The following is a 22,379-nucleotide window of genomic DNA, read 5'->3' on the forward strand; positions in this document are numbered from 1 at the left end:
ACATCACCAGACCCGAAGAGCCAGCACCCAGGGGCTGCCTGTGTCCCCATCAGCAGGAGAGGTGGCACCAGGGAGCTCACACCCCACCTTCCCTGCCCCAAAGTCTGGAAGCTGGGGCCCTACCCGTTTGGATCCCCTTGAAAGGACCCAGCCCAGAACCTGCCGTAGTCACCCTCTCTTTAGTTGCACTTGGTCACCGGTGCCTGGGAGTTCAGGAAGGCAGGTCTCAGAGGACCCACACCCACCCACCCAGACCTTGGGCATCCACAGTTGCAGAGGCGAGTCCCCCACTCCATTACCTGAGTTTCTTCAGAACAACAGATTCAGAGAGAACTGCCCGCCCAGCCTCTACCGGTTCCCTCACAGCCACCCTCCTGTGGTCACGCCTCCAACCACAGGGGGCTGAGAAAGGTGAAGAGGCCGCTGTCTGTCTCTTTCCCACCTATCCATGGGTTAGAAGGCAGGAAGCACACACAGCTGCTCTAACCACTCGTACCCCTCTTGGAATTGGGATCAACAGAGAGGGAAAGGGACCCTGGAGAAGTCCCCATCTCTGCCTCTTCCTGGAGGACCTCAGCCAAGAGGCCAAGGGTCTGCTAGATTGAAGGACTATGTCCTGCCCTCTCTGAGCCGGGTTAGGGACCAAGACCCCCTGTCCCGGCTTATCTGACTGAGATCAAACCTTTAGGGCCTGAGACCAGGGTTGGGAGAAATTGAGAGGCGCTCTGGTGAGCGGGGCCCTTTGAGGTGTGGCTCCCACTCGCCTCTGTCGCCCGGCCCACCCTGCCCCCATCACACTGGACTTCCAGGCTTCCACCCCTGAATTTGTTTGCACCCCTCTGCCATCCTCTAGCCTGGCTGACTCCTTCTCATTCTCCACATCGCAGGTGAGGATTCCCTCCTCTGGGCAGTGTTCCATGCCTTGTGCCTCTAAATATAGTTTCAAGTCCTCCCCTGTGCATGCCTCCACTTCCTTTCTTCGCCTGTCACTGAATGTATCACCCTACCCGTTGGAATCCTCCACTGGACTGTGGGTTGCCTGAGCACAGGGACCAAGGCTTGGTTCATGTTTGTGCTCCCATAGCCCACTCTCTGGGAACACATCATTTGAGGGAGGCGGTGACAAGATCACACTCTGCAGTCAGTCTGGTCCCAGGGCTCCCTCTGGTGGCAGAGGGAGGCCTTGCATCTGAACGCCAGAACGGGAAGGAGGGAAGAAGCAAGGCAGGTGAATAAAACCTCACTCCCACCCCCCACCCCAAATATCAAGGTGCAGTGTCAAGGATACCTGGGAGCATAGTATAAAACAGTTTATGTTACAACAAAAAAACCTATAAAAACATGTCATCCCAGGGAGAGCCTCCAGGGCTGGGGGGTGGCAGGGAGGTTTCAAAGCACATGGACAGTCCAGATCTGGGATGCCCTGTCCTTGGCCAGCTCCCACAGCACTGCGTGGTCCCGATCGTAGCCCCGGCCGCCTGCAGGGGATGGGGTAAGAGACGGGGAGATGGTCAGAAAGAGCTGGGGACTCCACTGCCCTCAGGGGCCTTCTCCCACACACATGCCCAACTTACCCTTCACGTCTAGGATCCGACCTTCAAACATCTGGCTGCAGACGTGGCCCGACTCACTGACGCTCCATGTCTGGCGGGGCAGGCGGCTCTCAGCCCACAGCACCACCTTGGAGCCTGTGCTGGGGGGGCCTATCACCTGCAGGCTCATGGTGGGGGCCACCTGAGGCCCCAGGAGGTCGTCAGGCACCGGCCCTCCCCCAGGGACTCTGCCAAACCTAAGACACCTTTGATACACCCAGCTTTGAATTTCTGGCTCTCGTGGACTGTGACTCTGGGCAAACTTCTTGATCTTTCTGAGCTCTGTTTTCCTGGGGGGATGGTTGTTGAAAGGGTTCTGGTTCAATGTGAGAAACCATCAAAGAGCTGGGAAAATATGAACTCCTCCAGGAAGGCTTCCATGACTGACTCTTGAAGCACAGGCTTTAGCAGCAAACTTCCACATACTTACTGGCTATGTGACTTTCAGCCAGTTACTAAACTGTGCTCTGGTTTCCTTACCTATAAAATGGGAAGTATAATAGGACCTGCCCTCTAGTACCCTCTAGGGATTTCATGCGATGTTCACGTGAAGACATCATGATGTTCCCGGGAAGACATCTGCGGGGTGTCCCCTCCACCGCCACTTTCTCAGGAAGGGCTCCCCTTGTCAGAGACACTGGTATTCCCTATTTTCCTTTCTTCATGTATTTTTCCATGCACTTTTCAACACCTAGGACTCATTGAAGCCGTTTCTTTCTCTCCCCACTAGGAAGCAAGCTTCAGGAGGGCCAAACACATGGCGGGTGTTCAGGAAAGATTTGTGCAATGAATCTATCATTTCCGTTTGGCCGTGCCTCATGACTTGTGGGATCTGATTTCCCAACCAGGTTCAAGCCCGGGTGCCTGGCAGTAAAAGCCCCAAGTCCTAAGCACTGGACCACCGAGAATTCCCAAATCTATCATTAATAATAGGACCCAGATCTGTCACAGGTTATCAGAGCTGGGAGGTCCCTTAGAAGCCTCTGGTCCAGCCCCTTTGTTTTGCAGATGAGGCAGAGGCCCAGGGAAGAGCCTGAACTGCCCAAGGGTACACAGCCTGCTTTCTCCAGCTCCCCAGGGTCCCGGTGTCCGTATCTCTCTGCCTCTCTGGCCCAAGACTGGCTCCTGTTTCCGACTGAGCACAGGCTGGGACTTGTGAGGGTCTGAGGGCCCTGATGTCGCTGTCCCAGCCCCTAAACCGGTACCTGGTTCTTCAGTAGCCCATCCTCATAGAACCAGATGTTGCTGCCTCCAGCTCGGGGCTCAGAGACCACCACGCGGCCCGCCTTCATGTCTTCCACGCGGTCTGGCACGGTCAGGAATCCCCCCAGTGCCGCATTCCAGAGGCGGAAATAAGCCCGGCGCTGGTGAGTGGGGGAAGTCGAGAGTCAGGGCTGTCTGGGCAGGGACGCTCCCACTTGGGCCCCCAGTGCCCTCAACTCTGGACCCTCTAGTAAGCCAATCTCCCAGGCTCTCCCTCCTGCCCCAAACCGACCTGGACCCTGATTCTAAGTCACCCCTTCTTTCTCACACATATGCCGAGGGCACACTCACAGCACATACCCACACAGCTGTACATCTGTAGAGATGCACACAGACACACTGGCAGATACAGCCCAGATTCACGTGGCTGCACAGGACGGCAGACACAGACACATGGATACATGAAAGCCGGTACACTCACTCTTTGCTCTCCCCGCTGACTTCACAGCAGGCACTCCGGTTTGCTAAAAGTTTGGAGAGGAACCACGGCGGGGCAGACACTGGCTTGGCCACAAATCAGCCAGGGGTCTTGGGTGGTGGCGACAGTAATAACCACGGTCACAGCCAATGTCTGCTGACATCCCACACTGCTCTGAGGGCCGCACAGCATTATTCAGCTCTCACAACAGGTCGATCGGACATATCAGCCCCAGTTTATAGATGAGGAAAACTGAGGGCCACAGAGGTAAACTGCCCACAAAGATGGTAGAGCAAAGCCTTGTCTACTTCTCTGGGCCTTTATTTCTGTACAATGTGAAGGTTGGAGATAATCTCCAACATTTCTTCTAGCAATGATCTTCTATGAGGGACCGTACAGGTATCCTCACACGAAGACACATGCTTTCAACAATGTCACAAGTACAGCCACACGCAGTCACAAACACACTCTCACAGACGTACAGGGCTGCCACAGATCGCCGCCAGAGGACACGGGTACACAAACGGCATTGCACACACACACATACACACGCACACACCCTGTGGCCAGGCCTCCACACACATGCCCTCATTGCACATAAATGAGATACAGGTCCAGATGTGAATTCACAGACACAGAGAAACACAGGTACAGACACAGCGTTGCAAAGTGAGGCGTGCTCGCTAATGGGTGGTACATGAGATAATTTTCAGGCTTATGTGGATAATAAGCCTTCTTGTTTAAAAAGTAATGGCAATGTGTTTATCAGTGTCTATTAAGGAAAAATCACACACACACACATATCAAACCCACGATCTTATGGACATTATACCTTAGGATAAGGATAAAGTTAAAAAAGAAAAAAGTGAGTTGATTTAGAGGAAAATATTAAAGAGATAACGGTTCAAGAGGAATCATAGTAGGACAAAAATTATGACCAAAGTACATAAACACTGAATTTGGGAAATGTGGGATGCACACAGACAGGCAGACACACAGCCAGATGGGGTGACCCAGGTGCGCTCAACCCGCCATGCTACCCACCTGCTTGATGGGGTAGAGGGAGCCCACCCGCTGGGTCCCGCTGTATGTCAGCCAGTTGGTGATCTCACAGCTGCCCACCAGCCACTGGCGGCCCCGGAAGTCACTGTGCTCGCAAAGCACCCAGCTGGACCCAGCGAGCGCCAGAGACACAGCGAAGAAGACAGACAGACAGACAGGAAGGAGAGGAGGCACGGCCGTCAGGACGGTCTCCAGCTCCCTTCCTTCAAGCTGGGACTCCTCTGCCTGGGGTTTGGGCCACAGGAGCGGGTGGAGAGGGAGGCGGGAAAGGAGCCCTGGGGTTTGTAAGGCAGAGTAGGGTGCTGGAGAGGCCCCTCCAGGCTGGGGCCCAAGCCCTGAGGTCCAGTGAGTCTTCCCAGCCTGCACTCCCTCCCCGCTCCCTCCTGGCTTGGATGGAGTGGAAGGAAAGTCGGGGAAGATCCAAAGACCCCCGATCTCCCCCTCCCTCACTAGTAGCCCCCCACCTCCCCTTGACACACTCACACGCCTCCCTTGATCCGCACAGACAGCACGTGACTGTTGAAGCCCTCGGCCTGCAGGCTCCGCACCTCCCCGCTGAGCTCAATCTCCTTCCCCTCGAAGCACTCCAGTCCATACAGGAAAATGGACGGCTCGGAAAAGTGCTGCGGGCCGAGGGCACAGAGAAAGGGTGAGGCCACAAGAGCCCCGTCCTCAGCACCCGCCTCCCCCCAGTTCCAGACGCGTGACTCCGAGGTCAGTATTTCAGGCTCTCTTCCTCCTGAGCTGCACCCCACAGGGCCCCTGACTCCGGGACACTGCCAGCTGGGGGTGCCCACATCGTCAGATGCAGCCTGGGCTGGACCAGCACCCCCTGCCTTAATACCGCCTCCCTGGTAAATGGCACTTCTAAGAAGAGTAAGAATAATAATCCTGGTCATTATAACATCAGTTCACGAGTATTCAGGGCTGACTGATTCGCCAGATTCTGTGCTAAGAGCTTTTCTTGATCTCATCAGAACTTAACAGCCCTAGATGTAGGCACCATTATTATCCCCACGTAGAGAGAAACTGAGGCTGGGAGGAGGAAACCGCTTGCTCAAGGCCCTTACAGCCAGGATCCAGAACCGGGTATGTTTTCAGAGTCCAGCGTGGAGTTGCAAAGAGCATGGACTCCAGAGCCAGGCTGCCTTGGGGAGAACCTGGCTCTGCCGATCACCAGCTGTGTGACCTGCAGCAAGCCGCATGACCTCTCTGTGCCTCAGTTTTCACATGGGAAAAAGGCAGAAGATAATAGTTGTATGGCTCCTAGGATTGCGGTGAGGATGGGACGTCCAAGAGCACTGGAAGTGTTTTAGCCCCGCCTGGAGCATGGTAAAGTCAGGGCCAGCCGTTCTGCTTGAGCTGCTCCCCCTGGCCCCCTGTCCGCCACCAAGTCCTACAGACCCCAGGTCCTTAACAAGGCCAGTATCGTTTCTCTCCGCTTGTCCCTGGTCCAGGACATCATGATTTGTCCTGGTTCTCTGTCGCAGCAGCCCCACTGCCTTCCCCCGGCCACTCATCTCCACCCATGCAGCAGAGCCATCTTCCTGCTTCATTCCCCCCTGCACAGAACCACCACCTCAGTGGTTGCCCCTGCCCCCAGCCCACCCCACAAGCGCCAGCCCCTCCTGGCCCTGGCCCACCCTGGTTTCAGGACACATCACTCTGCGCTGTAATCTTTCTGGGTTCCTTGAAGGCAGGGCTGTGTCTGATTTATTTCAGGGTCCTCAGGATCTATCTCAGCAGGGACTCAATAAATCCCTGGTAGGCTAACCTGGCTTTGAAGTGCTGGGGTCAAGAGGACCTGTGGTCGTTCTGAGGAAGGCTGGATTTAAGCCCGACAGCTCACTCAGCAGTAGGAAGAGGCAGGCTCACCTCTGCCTCAGGAGTGCCTGGAACTGGACAGGGGCACTCACCAGGGGCACCTTCCGGAGAGAGCCCAGGACTGTGGAGGCCAGGCAGCCCATGGCTGTGAGAGTAGGGAACTCGCCCTCAGACAGAATGTACTGCTCACCCTCAAAGTTCTTCTCATCAAACAGGATCCAGCTGGGGAAGGAAGGGGAAGAAGAGGGGGACATGAGTAGATATTTGAGCCCACCCTGTCCTTGGCCTGCATGGCCCCCCTGAGACATAGCAGACTGAATGCAATCTTGATGGGGATCCCCCAGGCCAGGGGAGGCCAAGGATGACCAGGCACTGCAGCAGCACAAACTGAAGTCAGACTTAAGACAGAACTGAATGGAATCACACTGCCCTTCGGGAGAACTCTGGCAGTCACGCCAAACTCCATGCACAATTACTCAGCAAGCCTATTTCTCAGAATCTGTTCCAAGGACACCCTTCACGAAACAACACATACACAAGGCTAGTGATTACACATTGTTTGCAGTGGCAGAGTGGCAGCAGCCAAATGTCCATCAATTGAGGATTGGAAGCACGAATCTGGAGTATAACACAGCAGTCAACAAGAATGAGGAAGAGCTTTCGAAGGGATATAAAATGATCTCCAAACAGTCTAAAAAAACAAGGTGTATAGCAGTGTTGATAGTATGCTTCCTGTTTAAAAAATTGAGATAAAATTCACTTTTTTAAAGTATACAATTCAGTAGTCTTTGGTATATTTATCAGGTTACAATATGCTTCCTACCATGAAAGAAAATGGAGAAGGAAGAAAACAAAATATATTTGGTTTCTACAGGTATATGCAAATTTATATATGGTGTATATTTGCTCATATCTTAAAAAAAAAACAACGAATGAGTGAACAAACATTTTTAAAAATGAGGGTGGGAGAGGAAAAAGTAGCATGAGCAAAGCTGTAACTTGTTTTTTAAGTCTTAACTTTGGAACTCTTATGGACTGAATGTGTATCTCCCCGGAATTCATAGGTTGAAGCCCTCACCTCCAATGGCCTTTGGGAGGCAATTAGGTTTAGATGAGATCATAAAGGTGGAGCCCTTATCATGGGATTAGTGTCTTTGTAAGAAGAGAAAGAGGGGAATTCCCTGGCAGTCCAATGGTTAGGACTCCAAGCTTTCACTGCCAAGGGCCTGGGTTCAACCTTTGACTGGGAAACTAAGATCCCACCAGAGGAAGAGATCCCTGGGGACACAGCAAGAAGGCAGCCATCTGCCAGCCAAGAAGAGAACCCTCACAAGGGAACCAGATCAACCAACAGCATGATCTTGGACTTCCCAGCCTCCAGATCTGTGAGAAAACAAATTCCTGTTGTTAAACCACCTAGGGTACTTTGTTGCTAGCTCAAACTAAGACAGGAACACAATAAATATTTTCAGTAACTAAAAACTAGGATTAAGGGACTTCCCTGGTAGTCCAGTGGGTAAGACTCCAGGCTCCCAATTCAGGGGCCCCAAGTTCAATCCCTGGTCAGGGAACTAGATCCCACATGCTGCAACTAAGACCTGGTGCAGTCAAATAAAAAAATAAATAAATATTAAAAAAAATAAATAAATAAAAACTAGGATTAATTAAAAATGAGAAGTATTCCTAAAATTAAAATAAACAATGTAAATGAACCTAATTATATATCACGTTGGTGGCATAACCGCACAGAAAAAAGTAAACAACACAATATTTTGAAATGAACATACCTAATGGGATGTAGGTGAATGTATTGAGGACAAAAAGAACAACAGAGAAACCTCAAACAGCATTCACTGTGTTTTACTGTGAGTAGCAGTATTATCAGCAGTAGAATCAGTACTACAATTTTGAAACACGTAGCATGCAATTTTTGGTCTTCAAAGAGCATTATCCATTAAAAGCAACCAGGATTCTTTGGGAAGTGACTCCAGGTTAGAGGCAAAAAATATATACAAAATGATCCAGGAACATCTTATTGTACCAGAAAAAACAGGAAGTTATTAAAAAAAAAAAAACTATTGGGATCATATCAAAAGTACCCAGGAAAGGGACTTCCCTGATGGTTCAATGATTAAGAATCTACCTTTCAATGCGGAAGACTCGGGTTAAAGCCCTGGTGTGGGAACTAAAATCCCTCATGATTTAGGGCAGCCCACCTGCCACAATTAGAGAGAAGCCCTGGTGGCGCAACAAAGACCCGATGCAGTAAAAAATAAACATACAAAATTTTTTAAAGTACCCAGGAAGCAATCTGGAGAGGCGTCCATTTGCCAAAGGTGAAGTAATTTGAGTACACAAAAGAATAGTGACTCCAGAGGACCGGAGCCTTTCATATACATAAAAACCCATGAGTCCATAACAATACTTTAAAAAAAATCTTCCTTGGTCAGCTTTGGCGGTTGCTAGGGCACTGATTCAAAAATTATTCTGAAAATTGATAAAGAGAAAGGGGCAAACACTGACTCTTGGGAAAGGATCAAACTGCCTTTTTTGCAGAAAGTATTTCAGGTAAATAAATAGTTAAAAAGGGAAAGTTCTTCTTTATAGAAGTATTCCAGCTAATATATGTAGAATGAATAACAAAACTTAGAAAATCATTTTGTAACCTCTAAAGAAATAATGAGTCTAGGCAATTATCATCAATGAATACTGCTGCTGCTGCTGCTGCTAAGTCGCTTCAGTCGTGTCCAAGCTGCTGCTGCTAAGTCGCTTCAGTCGTGTCCGACTCTGTGACAGGCAGCCCACCAGGCTCCCCCATCCCTGGGATTCTCCAGGCAAAAACACTAGAGTGGGTTGCCATTTCCTTCTTCAATGCATGAAAGTGAAAAGTGAAAGTGAAGTCGCTCAGTCGTATCCAACTCCTAGCGATGGATACTAGATATCATTAAATAAAGGTCACCGGGGAATCTTATAATGTAGGGATCTTAATATCATTTAAAAAGGGAGGACTAGACACGTGCAACCTGATGGGATGCAGTGGGAAGTACATGTACCACGGATATAATATTCTTGACAAAGAAACACAACACCCTGAATCTCATCAAGCCTCTGGATGTAAACTACCTTTTTATAGGAAATATGGCGCACAGAGGAACAAGCTTAAAAGGAAGCAATCATCTAAAACACAGAAGATGGGAAACTTACAGGGCAAATTATTGGGTTTCTTTAAACGAACAAATGGTATCAGACAAAAAGAAGGGGAGGGGACTGCTATACATTAGAGATCAAATGGACCAAATGTGATGTGTGGACCCTGTCTGGATTCTAAGAAAAACAAACGAATTTCACAAAGGCATTTTTTGAGATAACGGGAGGAATTTGAACATGGACTGGGTATTAGGTAATAAAAAATTACTCCTCATTTTATTATATGTGATAATAACTTGAGGCCGTGTGTCCTTTCTTGTTAGAGATATATACTGAATTATTTACCTGTGAAATTTTATGTTGGGTTGGGGATTTAAAATATTCTACCAAAAAAAAAAAAAAAAAGGCAGAGGGGTGAATGAAACAAAACTGAAGTTCTTTATACTGTCTACAATGTTTACACTCGCTATTAAAACTTTATTTTGCTTTGTTTCTTTTAAGACTGAATGATTCTCGGGGCAGAAGAGCTTATCCCAAGGAAGCCAAAGGAAGGAAGTCATTTGAAACAAAGACCTTCTAACTACAGCCTCGATTTCCAAGCTGAGCTAAGCGCTTCAGGGCAGGCGCTCGTCTCCCCTTTCCCAAGTCCTCACCTGCCGCCGTGGACTCGGCAAGACTGGGGCTGGAAGGAGGTGGGCAGAGAGCTCTGGTCATCTTCAAAAGAGACGTGGTCACCCAGGAAGTCGGGGCCGGAGAAAAGCTGGATCTGGCAGCGGAGACGGGAAGAGATGAGAGTGAAGGAGGGTGATGGAGTTGAGGGGGAGGGAGAGAATGGGGAAAAGAGGGAGAGATTTCAAATGAGGGTGAGGAGACAGAGGCCCCAGCCACCTCCTTACCTTTGAGATAAAGTGCAGATTGTGCTCCCCGACCTGAAGGAAGGGACCAAAGTTTTGAGATTCCACGAGAGTGCTAGCCCCTAGCCTCAATATTCCTGATCCTTTTCGCAGTTCGCGCGTAGTCTGGGGTCTGTGTCGACTCCGCCCCCTTTCAGGAGACCCCGCCCCCAGGAGCTCCAGGCCTGCTCCTCCTAGTCCCGCCTCCACTGAAGCGGGCACAGCCCAGACCCCAGACCCCTCCCCACCAAGAGGCCCGGCTGCTGCGGCCGCCACGCACCTGAAGGACCGGCTGCAGCGAGGCGAGGGCGCTGTTGCCCGAGCCCCAGTCGTCGCAGTTGCGGTACACGCCCTTCTCCAGCACGTACTGCTCCCCGGAGAAACCCACCTCCTGATACGCCACCCACCTGCAGGAAGGGCGGGGTGCGGGTCAGCGGGGCGGAGCCGACGCCTCTGCTGGAGCCGCCCCCGGCCTGCCGAGCTCCCCGGATTCCCCTAGTCACTCACACGCCGCTGAGCACGTGGATGGCCTGCGTTCTGGGGCCGTGTCCCGCCAGCTCCACGTCTGGCAATGCCTCGCTCACCTCCACGCCCGGCCCCTCGAAGTCCATGGCCTCAAACAGCACCACGGCCGGATCCCCGAAGTCCTAGGCCCGAGGGACAGTCGATTGCTCCCGGCTCACGGACGGACAGAAGGAAACCCCTGGGAGTGCCCAGACCCCTAGGACGCATCCCACTAAAGCACTTTGGGGTGAGGTGATCAGGGTGGGCTGGGGAAGGGCAGCAGGAGGGAGAGAGGCTAGACTCCAGGAAGACTTCCACTACTCTGGAGAACAAGGAGAGGAGGCACAAATTCTCTCAACAGAGGGTACCAGCTGAATGTCCCAATTGCTCTTGCTTACCGTTCGGATGACCCGCAGGGAGGTCAACACCTCGTTATAGCCTCCCCAACGTGACCAATCAGCGTATTCTCCCTCTTCCAGCAGATACTGGTGACCCCGGAAACCCTCCTTCTCGTAGCCCACCCAGCTGAGCAGGGGGAGACAGACAAAGGGAGTCACAGGAAGCCCACGGGATTGTGAAATAGCTGCCCCCACCCCCAGGCAGCCCAGGTCACTCCCCACCCTGGAGGGTAGAGGCCAGTGGGGAGGATGAGGTAGAAGGAAGGGTCCTGAGTCCTCACCAGCCCCCGAGAACTCGCAGGGACCCCACAGAGGCCAAGCTGGGGCTCTGGCTATCCTCTGGCTGCTGCAGGTGGTAGATGTCTCTGTTCACTTCCCAGCTCCGGCCCTGAAACCCTGGGGCCTCATACACCACAGCCTGTGGGGGAAGGGGCAGTGTGGGGTTGGACCAGACCCACCCAGCCATCCCCGGATGACTCTCACCAGCATCAGCCCAGAGCTAAGCCCTCCCAGTCCCTCGCTTGAGCCCCATGCCCTCCCCTGACTCCTTTCGCTTCTCTGACCTGTGCCTTGGTCCTTCCACATCAAAAGCAGGTTCCCAATGAATCAGTCGGGTTCCACCATCACCACCACCACCTGCCCCCAGACCCAGCCTCTGGCCCCAGCGCCCTCCTCTCCATCTTCTAGCCCAGGCCATGGTGCATACACACACATACACACCCCCTACCCAAAGGCCCTCTTTGACCCTGAAGCCCAGGCTCTTACCTTGGGCTCCCCTGGCCTCTCCACACTTGGGCAGCCCTGCAGAGAAGACAGAGAGACCCCAGCCCAGAGGTGGGGATAGACTGGGGCTGGTGACCTTGAGTTAACTTGTTCCTGAGACCCTTAAAAATGGCCAATCCCATGTCCTACCCCCTTCCCTTAGGATCAAATCCTCCCTCTCCTCGAATCCTATTCCCAGTAGGAGTTCCCAGGCCCTGCCTCTTCTTCCAGACTGCAGGGCAAGGCTACTGGGCCCACCTACTCCTTACCAATCTCATGGGCTTCAGGGAGCCCACGCTGGGGTCTGATGCTCCCCAGGCCTCTGAGGTGGGGTACTCTCCAGGCTCCAGAATGCAGGGAGTATCTTCAAAGAAGGGTTTGGGATATAGAAGCCACCTGGAGGAAGGCAGAGAAGTAGCTGCACCCTAGACTCCCAGGAATACAGATTAGTGGATGGGGTGGAAGGTGCAGAGGGAAGAATTGAGTTGGGGGGGGGGAAGCCCTGATCAAGGGAACTCTGGAGAACATTTCAGGCCCCTACCATCTCCTGCAGCAGCCAGTCCATTGATCTCTCTTCTGACCTGACCCTCTCTAATTGCACACAGAGGCTAAGAGTTCTTTCTAGCACCCATACCTGCTTAAAATTCTCCATTAGCCTCATAATACAGCCCAGCTGCACAAAGAGGCTTTCCTCCTGGGCCTCCCATCTCCCCAGTTGTGCTGCTTTCTCTGGCCAGACTGAACTTTCAAAGCTTAGATCTCTCACCTCTGGGCCTTTGTAGGTGCTAGTATACTCTTTTTTCCCCCATTCATTCAATTAACAGATATTCAGGGCCATCTACCCCATGCCAGTTCCTGCTTCAGGCATCAGGGACACAGTAGTGAACAAAACATATGAAGTCCCTGCCTTCATGGAGCCCATTCATCCCAGCTGAGGAGTCTCCTGCTCCAGGAAGGCTTCTCTGACCTGGGCTCGTTTGGTGCTGTTCTTTGCTCCTGCAGCCCTGTGCTCCTCCATCCTGGAACTCCGGATTGCTACTGTCTGCTTGCTTGCCTGGCCCCACCAGTAGGCTGAGCACTTCTTGTGGGCAGGAACCATGTCCTGTCACCTCTGTGTCCCCAGCACCCAGCAGAGTGAGTGTTAAATGAAGGGCTTCCAGAAAGCCCAGACTCACAGTCCTGTGGAAACAGTGGCAGATGCCACTTGCAGGGGCCTCTCCAGGCCCTGGGGGTCCTCCAAGGCCTCAGTCAGCTTCACTCGCTCCCCTTTGAGGCCCTCCTCAGAGTACAGACTGATCTCTGGGGTAATGTAGTCCTGCAGAAGGAGAAGGGTGGGAAAATGAAGTGTAAAACAGCACCTTGGACCTCCCTGGAAGAGGGAGTCGTAATGGCCCCAATGACCACGATGGTGTGGTCACTCAGCTAGAGCTAGACATCCTGGAGTGTGAAGTCAAGTTATGCCAGCAAATTTGGAAAACTCAGAAGTGGCCACAGGATTGAAAAAGGTTAGTTTTCATTCTAATCCCAAAGAAGGATAATGCCAAAGAATGTTCAAATTACTGTACAATTATACTCACTTTCACATGCTAGCAAGATTATGCTCAAAATCCTTCAAGCTAGGCTTCAGCAATATGTGAACCAAGAACTTCCAGATGTACAAGCTGTATTTAGAAAACGCAGAGGAACAATAGATCAAACTGCCAACATTCGTTGGTCATAGAGAAAGCAAGGAAATTGCAGGAAAGCATCTACTTCTGCTTCTTTGACTATGCTAAAGCCTTTGACTGTTTGGATCACAACAAACTTTGGAAAATTCTTGAAGAGATGGGACCAGACCACCTGACCTGCCTTCTGAGAAATCTGTATGCAGGTCAAGAAGCAACAGTTAGAACCAGACAGGGAACAACTGATCCAAAATTGGGAAAGGAGTATGACAAGGCTGTGTATTGTCATCCTGTTTGTTTAACTTAAATGCAGAGTACATCATGCAAAATGCCAGGCTGGATGAATCACAAACTGGAATCAAGATTGCTGGGAGAAATATCAATAACCTCATCTGTGCAGATGATACCACGCTAATGGCAGAAAGTGAAGAGGAACTAAAGAGCCTCTTGATGAGGGTGAAAGAGGAGAGTGAAAAAACTGGCTTAAAACTCAACATTCAGAAAACTAAGATCATGGCATCCGGTCCCATCAGTTCATGGCAAATAGATGGGGAAAAAGTGGAAGTAGTGGCAGACTTTATTTTCTTGGGCTCCCAAATCACTGCGAATGGTGACTGTAGCCATGAAATGGAAAGATGTTTGCTCCTTGGAAGGAAAGCTATGACAAACCTAGACAGCGTATTAAAAAGCAGAGATATCACTTTGCTGACAAAACTCCATAGAGTCAAAGCTATGGTTTTTCCAGAGTCATGTATGGATGTGAGAACTGGACAATAAAGAAGACTGAGGGCCAAAGAATTGGTGCTTTTGAATTGTGGTGCTGGAGAGAAGACTCTTGAGAGTCCCTTGGACAGCAAGGAGATCCAACCACTCATTCCTAAAGGAAATAAACCCTGAATATTCATTGGAAGGACTAATGCTGAAGCTGAAGCTCCAATACTTTGGCCACCTGATGTGAAGAGCCAACTCATTGGAAAAGACCCTGATGCTGGGAAAGGTTGAAGGCAGGAGAAGGGACGACAGAGGAGATTGTTGGATGACATCACCGACTCGATGGACATGAATTTGAGCAAACTGTGAGAGATAGTGAAAGACAGGGAAGCCTGGCATGCTGCAGTCCATGGGGTCACAGAGAGTCGGACATGACTTAGCGACTGAACAACAGCAAGTGGTTAAGACTCTGTTGTCAATTCAGGGTAGCATGGGTTCAATCCCTGGTCAGGAAACTAAGATCCCATATGCCGTGTGGCATAGTCAAAAGATAAAAACAAAACCACCCATTACCCTTCAGAGACTACCCCCGTCCACACCTGCTTCCCCAAGTCTGTTCAGCTGGGGCTGCCAGGGCTTCTCCCTAGAAGCCAGAAACAACTGGGGTGTTCTCTACAATGTCAGCCAGATAAGCCTGAGTCCAAAGCCCTCGCTGGTCCCTCGCTGGCCCTTTGGGACCTAAGACCAAAGTTCTCAGCAGGAGCCTGCCAAGTACCATGCCCTTTGCCCTGCCTCTGGGAATCTCATTTCCAGCCTGGTGGAGGGATGGGCAGGATGGACAGCCATTTCTGGAGATCTGAATTTGATCCTTCTTTGTATACAATTCCACCTCTATACCAATTTCTGCTGCTGCTGCTGCTGCTGCTAAGTCGCTTCAGTCGTGTCCGACTCTGTGCGACCCCATAGACGGCAGGCTACCAGGCTCCCCTGTCCCTGGGATTCTCCAGGCAAGAACACTGGAGTGGGTTGCCATGTCCTTCTCCAATCCATGAAAGTGAAAAGTGAAAGTGAAGTCGCTGAGTCATGTCCGACTCTTAGCGACCCCATGGACTGCAGCCCACCAGGCTCCTCCGTCCATGGGATTTTCCAGGCAAGAGTACTGGAGTGGGGTGCCATTACCAATTTCTACCCCTTCCTAAACTGGAAGGACTGATGCTGAAGCTGAAACTCCACTACTTTGGCCACCTGATGCAAAGAACTGACTCTTTGGAAAAGACCGTGATGCTGGGAAAGATTGAAGGTGAGAGAAGGGGATGACAGAGGATGAGATGGTTGGATGGCATCACTGACTCAATGGACATGAGTTTGAGTAAACTCTGCAAGTTGGTGATGGACAGGGAGGCCTGGCCTGCTGCAGTCCATGGGGTCAGAGAGTCAGACACGACTGAGTGACTGAACTGAACTGAACTGAAACTGGCCTCCACCTGCACTGCATCTCAGGAAGCTACAGATCCTTTCTGCATTTCGGGTGTTTCTTCATCAGGATCATTTTCATTCACTCGCTTCTTCATCAAATGTTTATGAAACAGGGACTTCTCCAGTCATCCAGTGGCTAAGATGCTGAGCTCCCAATACAGGGGGCCCGGGTTTGATCCCTGGTCAGAGAACTAGACCCCAGATGCTGCAACTAAGACCCAGCATAGCTGAGTAAGTAAATAAATAAGTATTTTTTAAAATGTTTATGAAACATCTACTGAGTGTAAAACATATGCTACGGTCCTGTCCTATCTCTTCTCATTTGGTCTTCCAGCAGGAAGTGTTATGGCATTCCCAGACTAGGAAAGTCAGACTCAGTGAGGTTAAGTGGGCTGCCTGAGAGCACCTGGCCTGTAAGTGGCAGGGCCAAGAACAGAGCTGTGCAGTTTTTGTTCACTGTTGCAAAGCATGTCCCAGTGCCTGGAACACACTAGGCACCTAATCAATGCTCACTGAATCAAAGGAACCCAAGTCCACCGGACTTCAAAGCCTTTGGTTCTCTTTTGCACCTCATTACCTCCCACATGAAGATGAATTTATTGTGAGAAGCTCACAATAAATTGTCTACAAACATTTGTGTGTTTCTGGAGAGGGTTTGAAAATTCTTGTCCCCTCTTTTGCATGGCTGGGCCACTGCCCTAGTTAACATAAGATTCTCTTCCTCTCTTACCAGGAGGATTACAACAGCTCTGGACTCAAGGGTTATTTTGTCCTTCCATTAAAAAAGAAGAAGAGAAAAAAAAAATCCCAAAACGTCTCTTAGGCCCTGATTTTAGATTTCCGCTTTCTCTTCTGGGTCTCTCTGGTGTCCAAGATGGTTTTGTCCGCTTAATTTTAGTGGTTTGTAAATTTGTGTTCTGACAGTGGTATTTCCCCACCTTAGAGATATGAAACTGTAACAGTGACTGTGCCCTTTCTGACCACGCTGTTGTTGTTCAGTCCCTTCGGTCGTGTCCAACTCTTTGCAACCCCATGGACTATAGCTGGCCAGGTTCCTCTGTCCATGGGATTTCCCAGGCAAGAACACTGGAGTGGGTTGCCACTTCCTTCTCTAAGGGATCTTCCTGACCCAGGGACCAAACCCCTGTCTCCTGCATTGGCAGGCAGATTCCTTAGCACTGAGCCACCAGGGAAGCATCTGTGTGCGCGTGGGTCTATACATGGCACCTCAGCTCTGGCTGCGGGCCTGAACACCTGGGCCCTGGATGGGCGGTGAGTGCCCACAGCCAGCCCCACCCATTTCTGTTGCTCTAACTCCATCCTTCCCCAGGCTCCAGCTGGGGCTAGTGCAGCTTGGCCTCGGCCTCCCCAAGCCAGGCTGAGCACCCCCAGAATCCCTTTCTTCTCCAACTGGCTCCACAGTCAGGACTCTATACAGGTATAAACCCTCTTCAGGCTCCAAGCCTGTGATCTCTCCCAGAAATCCCAGCTCTAGGTGTCCCTGTCTTCCCCCTCAAGGCCTGGGACTTAGGGTAGATGAGGCGACATCTGGTCCCCCAGGCCCAGCCACTCACCCGGACGACCCTCCTCAGGGAGCCAATGCCTTGGGTACTCCATGCTGATCCTGGGGCTCCAAGTTCCGTATCCCCTTGAGGCAGGACCAGCTTCCGGCCCTGGAATGCTGGCTGTTCGTGCAGCACCCAGCTGTGGGCACAGAGACCCAGGGTCACTGAATGGAGTGGGGTGGGGGGTGGGTGGGGAGGATGTCCCCGCAAGGCAGGGTCTCTGGGTAGCTATGGGGGGCTTCTGCCCTCAGCGGGCACTTCTCACTGTCCTCACATCCCCGAGGTTCACATGCCAGAGTCTGCCGGGAGCTCCGCACTCACCAGCCTCGAACCACCCTTACGGAGGCCACACGGGCCCAGCCGGAAGCATCATCAGCATCTTCCCAGACTTCCTTGCGGCTGCCTTGGCAGCCAGGCTCTGAGAAGAGGATAATCTGCAAGAAGGCCCAGAGGGGTCCTTAGGGCCCGTCCCCGGAACCCCCACCTCCTGTTCTCCCACCCATTTGCCCCCCAACCCCAGCGCTCCCTACCTTTCCAGGCCTCGTGTTCAGCTTGCCCTGGGTCTTCAGTGCTGGGTTCTGGAATGGAGAGCCGTGATACGTCTTTATGGGGTTGCCTCTTTATTGCCTCTCTTAACCTGCCACTCCAGGAATCCCATATCCTCCCTGCAGGCCTCCAGCCCACAAAGAGCTGGCCCACCGAGAATGCCACACTTGCTCCCAGCCCCCGGGGGCTTCATCACTCTGTCCCCGGACCTGCCCCCTTCCCCAGCTTCTGAGATTTTATCAAGCCCTTCGGAATCCGCAGTGCAAACAGCCTGCTGTTCAGATCGGGAGACTGCCTCCCAGGATCCCGGTCCTCACAGGATCCAAACCCTGGCTTAGATGAGGCCAGGCCCTCCTCCGTTGCCCGCCTAAGGCCTCACTCACCCACCCCTCCGGGGGCCGGGCACGTGCCGGCTTTTGTGGAGGCGGCCTTTCACTGTCGAGCAGGGGCAGCTGTCCTGGACCCTTCTTGAGCCCCGGGGCCCCGTGGGGCTGCAGAGCGGATAGTTTTGTGCCCAGTGGCTCCAAGGTGGGGGCCTCCTTCAGGGCAGGCACCAGACCCCCAAAGAGGAGGCTGCCTCCAAGACGGGAAGTGGGCCGGCTGCCTGCCTGCCACTCTGGCCCCGGTTCTGGGTGGGGGCCCTTGGCACCCGCTACATGCTTCTTCATCATCTCCAGAGGAGAGCAAGAGACCTGGGCAGGCCGGGCAGGGGAGGGGTCCCTGGGGGGGCCCGGCCTGGCTCTCTCCTGCCTGCGCTGGAGCTTTTCATCGTCACTCAGGTAGGGGTTCTCTGGCTCTTCCTCCTCCTCCTCCTGTGCTTTCTCTCCCTTCTTTACTTCCAGGGTGGGCACCTCCTGGGTGCTGGGTCCCAGCACACATGGCCCAGGCTGGTCCTCCTCGATGGCAGGCAGGGTGGCGTACATGGCCAGGTAGGAGGAGCGGGGGGCTCGAGGTAGCCGGTGAGTGCGCAGGATCTCAGGAGGCTCCATGCTCCGCAGGGTATCCAGGAAAATCTCCAGGTCAGCGGTCAGGGCCACCTCCTCCTCCTCCCTCGATGGCTCCGGGAACGTCTTGCCCTTGGTGGCTTCAGGGACAAGTTGGGACTCCCGGCTGGTCTCTGCTCCCATCATCACCGGGGCTGGGGGACCTCCTGGACCAGAGCATATCCTGCCCACTGAGGAGGAGGGAGCGATGAGAGTGGCTGGGGCCTGGACAGCTACTTTCTGGGTGGAAGATGGAACATTAGAAGCACCAGGGTCTTGGACAACTTCTTTTTGGGTGGGAGATGAGACGATGCTTTCTTCAGGCCCCTGGACAACCTTTTCCTGTTTGGGGGATGGGACGGCAGGAATTGTCAGGCCTTGAGCAGCCTCTTCCTCAGGGAGGGGAGGGACAAGGCTGCCTGCTGTACTCCAGACGACCTCTTTCTGGCTGATCGGGCTGACTTCTGGGCCCTGGGCAACCTTGGTTGGTTTGGGGGCTGAGGCAGCAGGAGTACTCGGACGCTGCACTACCTCTCTCTGGTTGGGAGATGAGTCAGCAGGAACCCCAGGGCCCTGTACTCTCTCTTTCTGGATAAGGGAAACAACAGGGACTTTTTCAGAGTCCTGAACAACCTTATTCTTTGGGGAGGATGGAGCAGAAAGACCTCCCGGGCTGGTGATGGCCTTCCATCTCATAGAGGATGGAGCAAGAGATTGTCCAGGGACTATAACAACCTCAGTCTTCACCATGGGCAGGATGGTGGCCGCAGGGGAATCTGAAAGCCCTTCTCTTTTGATGGAGGGCAGGGCCTGGGGTCCCCGGGGATTGAGAGTGAGCTGGGCCCGAGCCTGAGTAGGTGCTTCAGGTTGCTCTGGGGGGTGAACTCGGCTCAGGGAGAGGGTTCGGGTCTGGAGTCTGGGAGAGGAGGGTACTGGGGTGTGGCCCTGAGAGGTCTGGAGAGGGGACTGGGTGGGGCTGGCGGGTCTCTGCACCCTTGGGACCTCATGGACCCCAGCACCCAGGGCTCTGTTCTGTTCCTGGTCTGGGTGGGCTGCAGGGACCTCCTGGCTCGGAGTGGGGTGAGCCTCCTCCAGGAAGCCCGCGGGGCCCGGGGCAGATCTGTCCTTCGGCTCTGCCGTCCTTGTCTCAGGCAGCTGCCTAAGGGCTGACCCTTCTGTGCTGCCCAGACCTGGACTCCTTGGCACAGCAGCCAGGGGCTTGGGAAGCCGGCTGGTGGGGGCGGTCCGCTCAGCTGGTACAAGGCTACTTAGCAGCTCCAGGGCTTGACTGCGACTGGGGGAGCCCTCGGTCTGGGGGTTCACCACCACTGCCCGCACCGCGCGGGCAACACTGCGGCCCCTTGGCAGGGCCTCACCCAAGAGTGTGGGCCCCACGGAGTTGATCACGGTGCTGTTCACCCGGCGGTCCACGTGGCCTCCCACCATCACAGTGGTCCGCACAGTGCGCGTCACCCGCCGCTCCTCCAGGCTCCTGGAGCTGCCGCTGGCGAGACTCACACCCGGGTGGGGGCTTGGCTCCCGGGGCCCGTGCGCTGGCACCGAAAACTCAGTCCTGGCCGTGGCTCCCGCGCTTGGCAGCTCGGTCCTGGGGGGCTGGGGGCTGCCGTCACCCTGCTCCGCAGCCTCCTTCAGTCTTCCCGCTGGCCTTTTCTCCTTGAGGGGTAGTGTGTACTTCTTGGAAAAGACGGGCCCGTGGCTCTGGAAGCTCTTGGAGCCAGCCCCGTCCCGGGGGCCCTGGTGGTTCACGGTCTCTTCCTCCTGGACAGCAAAGCCATTGACTTCCTCTCGACGATGGCTGGACTCAAACGTCTCCTTGGAGGGGGCTTCCAACCGGGCCCCTGACACCAGGGACACCTTGTGGAAACGGTGTTTGACCTCGTCCTGGGCAGGGGGCCGCTGCCGCCATGTCAATGTGGTGCTCACCACTTGGGTCTTGGCCTCAGCCAGGGGCCCACTGGCCTCCTCCATGTTGGGCCCCGGCAAGGCGTCCTGAGGTGTCCTTGGCTCGCTGCAGAGGGTGCCGGGAAGAAAAAAGATGGGGTCAGGGGGAGTGGTCAGGGTGGCTCCTGCAGTGTAGAATAGCTGTCTCTGCAGAGGTCAGGCTGAGTAACCTCAGACCAGTCATTTGCGTTTCGGGGCCTTTGTTTCTTCATCAGTAAAATGGGCACGATACCCTCAGAACTCCCACCCCTCTCCCTACTTTCAGGCATTCTCCTATGCCATGGTCCTTCAAGGGGTGAAGCTGAGGCCTAAGCCTAGAAGGAGAGAGAGGAAGAAAAGAGGCATGTGGATCCGACTCACTGGTCTGTGGACAGGGCTGTGACGCTGCCCAAGGAGCCCTGGGGCTAGTCCTCTAGGAGCTAAAAATTAGAAAACCGGAAAGCTGAAAACTAGACAAGCAATGTTCTGACCCTGTTTCCAATCGTGATGAAGGAAGGTGAGGAAAGACAGCTTTGGCCTCAAGCAAAGCTGGGTTCCCCCATCCCTGTCACTCATCAGCAAGATGACCTTGGGCAGCCACTTTTCCCCGGCAAGTTTCAGGGCCCCTGGCCAGAAAACTGGAATAACAAGAGTATGTGCTTCACAGGGTTATTGTCGGAATCCAGTATGAGAGAAAGAATAAAAACTCACTTTATAAGCGAAAATGCTGGCTCCTACGTTTCCCCATGAAGAATAAATTATTCACTATGACAAACAGTATGGAGTTTTCTTAAAAAACTAAAAAGTGAGGTACCATATCATCCAGCAATCCCACTCTTGGATAGATATCCAGAAACGATGCAAACTCTAATTCAAAAAGATACATACACTTAAATGTTCACAGCAGCACTCTTTACAATAGTCGAGACATGGAAGCAACTAAAGTGTCTATCAATAGATGATGGTTTAAGAAGATGTGGTGTATAAACACAGTGGGCTATTATCCAGCCATAAAAAAGAATGAGATATTGCCATTTGCAAAAATAGGGATGGACTTAGGGAGTGCCATGGGGTCGCTAGGAGTCGGACACGACTGAGCAACTTCACTTTCCCTTTTCACTTTCATGCATTGGAGAAGGAAATGGCAACCACCACCAGTGTTCTTGCCTGGAGAATCCCAGGGACGGGGGAGCCTGGTGGGCTGCCGTCTGTGGGGTCGCACAGAGTCGGACACGACTGAAGCGACTTAGCAGCAGCAGCAGCATACTTAGTGAAGTAAATCAGACAGAGAAAGACAAACATAATATGATATCACTTGCATGTAGAAACTAAAAAATGATACAAATGAATTTATGCATGGGAATTCCCTAGTGGTCCCAGCAGTTAGGACTTGCGCTTGCACTGCGGAGGGTGCAGGTTCAATCCCTGGTCAGAACTAAGATCCCGCAAGCCACACAACACAGCCAAAAAAAATCTATGGGCAAAACAGAAACAGTCTCACAGACACTGAAAACAAGCTTATGGTTACCAAAGGGGAGGGGGAGGCATAAATTAGGGGTATGAGATTAACAGATACATACTACTGTTTGTAAAACAGATAAGCAGCAAGGATTTACTATATTACACGGGG

The 22,379-nt window shown here is 52.7% G+C and overlaps 1 protein-coding gene across 1 annotated transcript; it reads right to left on the bottom strand.

The window, feature by feature from the left end:
- Positions 1–1,287: 1,287 nt before the first annotated feature.
- Positions 1,288–21,486, bottom strand: CRYBG2 (crystallin beta-gamma domain containing 2). Its single transcript, XM_040229564.1, has 19 exons — positions 18,209–21,486; positions 17,810–17,857; positions 17,601–17,713; positions 17,289–17,418; positions 13,039–13,178; positions 12,133–12,259; positions 11,867–11,902; positions 11,383–11,519; positions 11,102–11,228; positions 10,707–10,846; positions 10,480–10,606; positions 10,203–10,235; positions 9,960–10,072; positions 6,252–6,381; positions 4,819–4,958; positions 4,318–4,441; positions 2,798–2,956; positions 1,575–1,734; positions 1,288–1,478 (listed from the first exon to the last, which is right to left on the bottom strand). Exons 1-19 carry the CDS (start codon positions 20,795–20,797, stop codon positions 1,390–1,392), a joined length of 4,662 nt encoding a protein of 1,553 aa, XP_040085498.1. The 5' UTR covers positions 20,798–21,486; the 3' UTR covers positions 1,288–1,389.
- Between the last annotated feature and the right edge of the window lie 893 nt (positions 21,487–22,379).

Source organism: Oryx dammah, unplaced genomic scaffold (assembly GCF_014754425.2).
Source record: "Oryx dammah isolate SB20612 unplaced genomic scaffold, SCBI_Odam_1.1 HiC_scaffold_27, whole genome shotgun sequence".
Taxonomy (NCBI): Eukaryota; Metazoa; Chordata; class Mammalia; order Artiodactyla; family Bovidae; genus Oryx; species Oryx dammah.